This window comes from Salvelinus fontinalis, chromosome 13 (assembly GCF_029448725.1).
Source record: "Salvelinus fontinalis isolate EN_2023a chromosome 13, ASM2944872v1, whole genome shotgun sequence".
In the NCBI taxonomy this organism is placed as follows: Eukaryota; Metazoa; Chordata; class Actinopteri; order Salmoniformes; family Salmonidae; genus Salvelinus; species Salvelinus fontinalis.
In genome coordinates, this window is record NC_074677.1 from 11,431,133 (window position 1) to 11,439,290 (window position 8,158).

General features: G+C 44.8%; 1 protein-coding gene across 2 annotated transcripts in view; it reads left to right on the forward strand.

Annotated features, from left to right (window-relative positions):
• Positions 1–8,147, forward strand: part of LOC129868070 (cation channel sperm-associated auxiliary subunit gamma-like) — a 28,267-nt gene extending 20,120 nt beyond the window's left edge. For both annotated transcript variants that reach the window (XM_055941663.1, XM_055941664.1), the window contains 11 exons: positions 36–148; positions 502–582; positions 742–798; positions 1,111–1,267; positions 1,715–1,778; positions 1,937–2,035; positions 2,183–2,284; positions 7,225–7,317; positions 7,433–7,532; positions 7,670–7,796; positions 8,056–8,147. In XM_055941663.1, coding sequence (XP_055797638.1) covers positions 36–148; positions 502–582; positions 742–798; positions 1,111–1,267; positions 1,715–1,778; positions 1,937–2,035; positions 2,183–2,284; positions 7,225–7,317; positions 7,433–7,532; positions 7,670–7,796; positions 8,056–8,147 — 1,085 coding nt within the window. The remainder of the gene's footprint in view (positions 1–35; positions 149–501; positions 583–741; positions 799–1,110; positions 1,268–1,714; positions 1,779–1,936; positions 2,036–2,182; positions 2,285–7,224; positions 7,318–7,432; positions 7,533–7,669; positions 7,797–8,055) is intronic.
• The last annotated feature ends 11 nt before the right edge of the window (positions 8,148–8,158 follow it).

Sequence of the window (8,158 nt, forward strand, 5' to 3'; positions counted from 1 at the left end):
TTTGTTGTGTGTCTAATGATTGTCGTACCTTAAAGAGCTCAGTGACATCAACTACATCTGGCTCTCAGCTGAGGTATCCAACAACCGCTACATCCATGTGTCTGTGACCAGGAACGAGCTCTTCAACAGAGGGGCCGTGTTATATAAGGTAACACATACAGAAACCAAGCCTGAGATACCTCAGTATGTCCTTCACTGTATCACCACCACTTGACTTTTACAACCTACAACATACTTTTCACACAGCTTAATTTTCACATATTTTCAGTTGATCACAGTGGCAGTGTGCTCACAGCTCAGTGTAATATAATATTTGCCATTTAGCAGACACTTTTATCCAGAGCATGCATACATTTTCATATCGGTGGCCCCAGTGGCAATCGAACCCATGGCCCACGACCCTAGCATTGCAAGTGCCATCCTCTACCAACTGAGCAAACAGGTCAAACTGTGTATAGTGTTACCATTACGGAACAAAATTACGTTCTTCCGCATTCCCAGGTAACTGTGAAAGACAGGGGGCTGTTTCCCGGTCAAGTGCTGGCGGGTGCGGGGCTCCTGGCTTTCAACCTCCTGCTAAGGGTGAGACGTGAACCGCGAGGGCCTGGAACAATATGGCTCATATATTTGACAGGGAATGCTACAACTCTGAATGTTTGGATATGTTTTATGAGTAGTGTTGTTGAGTCTTCTATCCACCAGGTCTCTCTCTCTCTCTCTCGAACTGATGTGTGAATGCAGGTGAGCAGCTCGGAGATGAAGTGCTACCAGCAGAAAGACCAGGGGATAGCCCTTAGAGTCAGTATCATGTTGTCTGTACTCCATCTATGCTGTCCTATTTTGTTCGACTCATTTAGTAGGGTCAACTTCAAGACAACCCAATGCATTGAAAACACTGGTGCTATAGACCATTCAATGCCATCTAATGCCTAATTCACATGGCTCGAATATTTTCCTTTCATGTCATCCTTTCCATCAGTTCCAGCAACTATGGTGGATGTGTTACCAGGCTAGCCCAATACAGCTCAGCTCAGCCCTATAGTGTGACCAGGCATACATGTCTCTGCCACCTGTAACTGATATTCTGTTTTGTTTTGCACCACCACTTAGGGGCTGCACAGGGTGCCCATCTACATTGGCTGCCCTCCCGGGAACCGCCTGGCATTTGACATCACAACCACCCTGGAGCAGTGTGCCAACAACAACAAGCGCTACTTCAACTGCCCCAAACCCGACCCCATCATGCCTTGCTTTTACTATGAAGACCGTGAGACTATGACCCTGAACTAAACCTGATTTGAAATAGTCAATGTTTGCGAAGACATAAGTTTTGACCCTCAACCTAAATCTAAATTGCACACATACATCTTGTACATTAGTGCGGCGGGGAGAACGGCAGTGAAAATGTATAATGTAAGGGGGATACCTAGTCAGTTGTACAACTGAATGCAGTCAACTGAAATGTGTCTTCTGCATTTAACCCAACCCCTCTGAATCAGAGAGGTGCGGGGGGCTGCAATAATTGACATCCACAGCGCCCGGGGAACAGTGGGTTAACTACCTTGCTTGGGCAGAACGACAGGTTTTTACCTTGTCAGCTCAGGGATTCGATCCAGCAACCTTTCGGTTACTGGCCCAACGCTCTAACTACTAGGCTACCTGCCGTCAACTACCTACCACATTTACATGTCCTCCATTGTGTCTCTGTCTGCAGTGTTCTATCCCTTCTTCTTGATCCAGGACATGGTCTCTGGAGAGTCCGAGAGATTCCTCGGGAGGTAAACCCCCTCCCCCTTCATATCAATCTTATCCACTCTTGTGCTGCCTTTTTGTACTCAAGACAAAAAAATAAACATCTTTGTGGTTTCTATACATTAATTGCTGTTGTTGAAGCCCATAGCTTGATATCATACTGTCTCTAATTGTTACACTACAGCTATACCTTTAAGGTGGTTGGCGGAGGAGCTTACTCGAAAGATCACCTTCGCCTCTACACTCCAGAGGAGGTGCTTATGTATAACAGCCTCAACTACAGGTAATGGAGTTGCACTGGAGCTACACAGGAAAACACAAAGGACCCAAATGTATCGTTTTAATATATTAGGACCAGGTTGGTTTAAAATACGGTACCAATAGAGATGCATATTTGTGTGATTCACCCTGGTTTCTCTCTGTCCCACAGCTCCCAGAGGACACTGGTCTGGATGTTTGAAGACATGGACAGCAGTGTTAATATCACTAAGGAAGGATTCGTGGTCATGCATGGCAATACAAACAAGATTCGGTAACACTCACATATATATATATATATATATATATATATATATATATATATATATATATATATATATATATATATATACACACACACACACACACATTATTTCAGCTTTTATTTCTTTCATCACATTCCCAGTGGGTCAGAAGTTTACATACACTCAATAAGAATTTGGTAGCATTGCCTTTAAATTGTTTAATTTGGGTCAATCGTTTCAGGTAGCCTTCCACAAGCTTTCCACAATAAGTTGGGTGAATTTTGGCCCATTCCTCCTGACAGAGCTGGTGTAACTGAGTCAGGTTTGTAGGCCTTTTTGCTCGCACACGCTTTTTCAGTTCTGCCCACAAATGTTCTATAGGATTGAGGTCAGGGCTTTGTGATGGCCACTCCAATACCTTGACTTTGTTGTCCTTAAGCCATTTTTCCACAATTCTGGAAGTATGCTTGGGGTCATTGTCCATTTGGAAGACCCATTTGCAACCAAGCTTTAACTTCCTGACTGATGTCTTGAGATGTTGCTTCAATATATCCATATAAATGTCCTTCCTCATGAAGCCATCTATTTTGTGAAGTGCACTAGTCCCTCCTGCAGCAAAGCACCCCCACAACATGTTGCTGCCACCCCCGTGCTTCACGGTTGGGATGGTGTTCTTCATCTTGCAAGCATCCCACTTTTTCCTCCTAACATAACGATGGTCATTATGGCCAAACAGCTCTATTTTTGTTTCATCAGACCAGAGGACCTTTCTCCAAAAAGTACGATCTTTGTCTCCATGTGCAGTTGCAAACCGTAGTCTGGCTTTTTTATGGCGGTTTTAGAGCAATGGCTTCTTCCTTGCTGAGCAGCCTTTCAGGTTATGTCTACATAGGACTCGTTTTACTGTGGATATAGATACTTTTGTACCTATTTCCTCCAGCATCTTCACAAGGTCCTTTGCTGTGGTTCAAGGCTTGATTTGCACTTTTTGCACCAAAGTACGTTAGTCTCTAGGAGACAGAACGCTTCTCCTTCCTGAGTGGTATGACGGCTGCGTGGTCCCATGGTGTTTATGCTTGCGTACTATTGTTTGTACAGATGAGCGTGGAACCTTGAGGCGTTTGGAAATTGCTCCCAAGGATGAACCAGACTTGTGGAGGTCTACAATTATTTTTCTGAGGTCTTGGCTGATTTCTTTTGATTTTCACATGATGTCAAGCAAAGACGCACTGAGTTTGAAGGTAGGCCTTGAAATACATCCACAGGCACACCTCCAATTGACTCAAATGATGTCAATTAGTTTATCAGAAGCTTCTAAAGCCATGACATCATTTTCTGGAATTTTCCAAGCTGTTTAAAGGCACAATCAACTTAGTGTATGCAAACTTCTGACCCACTGGAATTGTGATACAGTGAATTAATTATAAGTGAAATAATCTGTCTGTAAACAGTTGTTGGAGAAATTACTTGTCATGCACAACGTAGATGTCCTAACCGACTTACCAAAACTATAGTTTGTTTTAACAAGAAATTTGTGGAGTGGTTGAAAACGAGTTTTAATGACTCCAACCTAAGTGTATGTAAACTTCTGACTTCAACTGTATATATACACACATACGTATACACACATATATGTATATACACACACACACATATATATGTATATATACACGTGTGTGTGTATATATACATATATATATGCACATCACATATATATACACTGCTCAAAAAAATTAAGGGAACACTTAAACAACACAATGTAACTCCAAGTCAATCACACTTCTGTGAAATCAAACTGTCCACTTAGGAAGCAACACTGATTGACAATAAATTTCACATGCTGTTGTGCAAATGGAATAGACAAAAGGTGGAAATTATAGGCAATTAGCAAGACACCCCCAATAAAGGAGTGGTTCTGCAGGTGGTGACCACAGACCACTTCTCAGTTCCTATGCTTCCTGGCTGATGTTTTGGTCACTTTTGAATGCTGGCGGTGCTTTCACTCTAGTGGTGGCATGAGACGGAGTCTACAACCCACACAAGTGGCTCAGGTAGTGCAGCTCATCCAGGATGGCACATCAATGCGAGCTGTGGCAAGAAGGTTTGCTGTGTCTGTCAGCGTAGTGTCCAGAGCATGGAGGCGCTACCAGGAGACAGGCCAGTACATCAGGAGACGTGGAGGAGGCCGTAGGAGGGCAACAACCCAGCAGCAGGACCGCTACTTCCGCCTTTGTGCAAGGAGGAGCAGGAGCACTGCCAGAGCCCTGCAAAATGACCTCCAGCAGGCCACAAATGTGCATGTGTCTGCTCAAACGGTCAGAAACAGACTCCATGAGGGTGGTATGAGGGCCCGACGTCCACAGGTGGGGGTTGTGCTTACAGCCCAACACCGTGCAGGACGTTTGGCATTTGCCAGAGAACACCAAGATTGGCAAATTCGCCACTGGCGCCCTGTGCTCTTCACAGATGAAAGCAGGTTCACACTGAGCACATGAGCACATGTGACAGACGTGACAGAGTCTGGAGACGCCGTGGAGAACGTTCTGCTGCCTGCAACATCCTCCAGCATGGCCGGTTTGGCGATGGGTCAGTCATGGTGTGGGGTGGAATTTCTTTGTGGGGCCGCACAGCCCTCCATGTGCTCGCCAGAGGTAGCCTTACTGCCATTAGGTACCGAGATGAGATCCTCAGACCCCTTGTGAGACCATATGCTGACACATGCACATTTGTGGCATGCTGGAGGTCATTTTGCAGGGCGCTGGCAGTGCACCTCCTTGCACAAAGGCGGAGGTAGCGGTCCTGCTGCTGGGTTGTTGCCCTCCTACAGCCTCCTCCACGTCTCCTGATGTACTGGCCTGTCTCCTGGTAGCGCCTCCATGCTCTGGACACTACGCTGACAGACACAGCAAACCTTTTTGCCACAGCTCGCATTGATGTGCCATCCTGGATGAGCTGCACTACCTGAGCCACTTGTGTGGGTTGTAGACTCCGTCTCATGCTACCACTAGAGTGAGAGCACCGCCAGCATTCAAAAGTGACCAAAACATCAGCCAGGAAGCATAGGAACTGAGAAGTGGTCTGTGGTCACCACCTGGAGAATCACTCCTTTTTTGGGGGTGGCTTGCTAATTGCCTATAATTTCCACCTTTTGTCTATTCCATTTGCACAACAGCATGTGAAATTTATAGTCAATCAGTGTTGCTTCCTAAGTGGACAGTTTGATTTCACAGAAGTGTGATTGACTTGGAGTTACATTGTGTTGTTTAAGCGTTCCCTTTATTTTTTTGAGCAGTGTATATAACACACACATATACATACATACGCACAGTGCATTCGGAAAGTATTCAGACCCCTTGATTTTTTCCACATTGTTACGTTACAGCCTTATTCTAAAATTGATTAAATTGAGAGAAAAAAACAATCTATGCACAATACCCCATAGTGACAAAGCAAAAACAGGTTTTTAGAAATGTATTAAAACATTTTTTTAAATAAATCACATTTACATAAGTATTCAGACCCTTTGCTGGGTACTTTGTTGAAGCACCTTTGGCAGCGATTACAGACTCAAGTCTTCTTGGGTATGACGCTACAAGCTTGGTACATCTCTTTTTGGGGAGTTTCTCCCGTTCATTGCAGATCCTCTCAAGCTCTGTCAGGTTGGATGGGGAGCATTGCTGCACAACTATTTTCAGGTCTCCAGAGATGCTCGATCAGGTTCAAGTCTGGGCTCTGGCTGGGGCACTCAAGGACATTGAGACTTGTCCCGAAGCCACTCCTACATTGTCTTGGCTGTGTGCTTAGGGTCGTTGTCCTGTTGGAAGGTGAACCTTCACCCCAGTCTGAGGTCCTGAATGCACTGGAGCAGGTTTTCATCAAGAATCTTGCTCTACTTTCCTCCGTTCATCTTACCCTCGATCCTGACTAGTCTCACAGTCCTTGCCGCTGAAAAACATCCCCACAGCATGATGCTGCCATCGCCATGCATCACCATAGGGATGGTGCCAGGTTTCCTCCAGGCTTGACATTCAGGCCAAAGATTTCAATCTTGGTTTCATCAGACCAGATAATCTTGTTTCTTATGGTCTGAGTCTTTAGTTGCCTTTTGGCAAACTCCAAGCAGACTGTCATGTGCCTTTTACTGAGGAGTGGCATCTATCTGGCAACTCCACCATAAAGGCCTGATTGGTGGAGTGCTGCAGAGTAGGTTGTCCTTCTGGAAGGTTCTCCCATCTCCACAGAGGAACCCTAGAGCTCTGTCAGAGTGACCATTGGGTTCTTGGTCTCCTCCCTGACCAAGGACCTTCTCCCACGACTGCTTCGTTTGGCCTGCCGGCCAGCTCTGGGGAGTCTTGTTGGTTCCAAACGTCTTCCATTTAAGAATGATGGAGGCCACTGTTCTTTGGGACCTTTAATGCTGCAGACATTTTTGGTACCCTTCCCCAGATCTGTGCCTCGACACAATCCTATCTCAGTGCTCTACGGACAATTCCTTCGACCTCGTGGCTTGGTTTTTGCTCTGACATGCACTGTCAACTGTGAGACCTTATAGACGTGTGTGCCTTTTCAAATCATGTCCAATCAATTGAATTTACCACAGGTGGACTCCCAAGTTGTAGAAACATCTCAAGGAAGATCAATGGAAAAAGGATGTACTGGACAGAGCTCAAAGCAAAGTGTCTGAATACTTAAAATAGGGTATTTATTTCATTTTTAATAAATTAGCAATAATGTTTGCTTTGTCATTATGGGGTATTGTGTGTAGATTTGAGGGGGGAAAGGATGTAATCAATTTTAGAACACAGCAGTAACGTTAACAAAATGTGGATAAAGTCAAGGGGTCTGAATACTTTCCGAATGCACTGTATATAGTCACATACACTGGATAGGTGCAGTAAAATGTGAGTTGGCTATACAGCACCATCAGATCTGGACCAGGCTACATACTAAGCTACTTGTTGATGTGCAGGTGGATGTGTCAGGGGAAATCTCCCTGTGGCAACATGGCGGCTCAGAGCCTGGAAGCACCAGACTATTACTTTGTCGTCGAAGTCTCAAACAAGTACGGCTCAAATTTTCTGCATTACATCTGTGTATAGGGTGTAATTTTTGTCATTGTGTGCACACAAAAGGTCTGCTTGCATATTAACTGGACAGTGCCTTGTGTTCTTCTTTAGGGGTATAGATTTGAGTACGTACTGTGACTATGCGTTGCGGTTTATACTCCACGTGCATGGATTCCCATTGGACCCCAGCAGAGGCCTTTTCTACATGCTGGTGTGTTCCCTGTGTGCGTCCCTATTCCCTATAAAGTGCACTAAATAGGGTGCAATTTGGGATGCAAACACATAACATAACTCTTTCTGCACTGTTGTCAAGTATTACATTTGGTTGACCTGTCTTTCTTCCTCCAGATGACTCTGGCCACCATCGTAGGAATCCTCGTCTGCTTCATTGTTTATAACTGCTGTGGTCCAGGCTTGAAGAATCTGTTAAAGGCAGCCTACCATGCCACCAAGCACAGGAGCCACGCAGCGCACGGTAAACCACCCTAAAACCTTATCTTTGAGAATGACCTGTTTATTCAGTGATTAGTTGACTGCAAACAGTCGTACCTCAAAGTTAAAGTGATACAGTGACAGTGCATGCTCCTTGTGAATGGGTTTAGTAATCAACCGCTTACAGCGATCAAATTGTTCTGTTCGGATGTGACTATAAGAGTGAACTGTATTTCTTCTGACATTGTTCATGGTTTTATATCTGATGCTATGTACTGAAGAGGGTGGCATCTGTGTTTCAGAATCCGATGTCTCACTGGCACCTAGTATAGGGGAAGGATTTCACAGATCCAAGGATTCAAGGCAGGGCTTAAGCCTAACATCTACTAATTGAAAGAAGAAAAA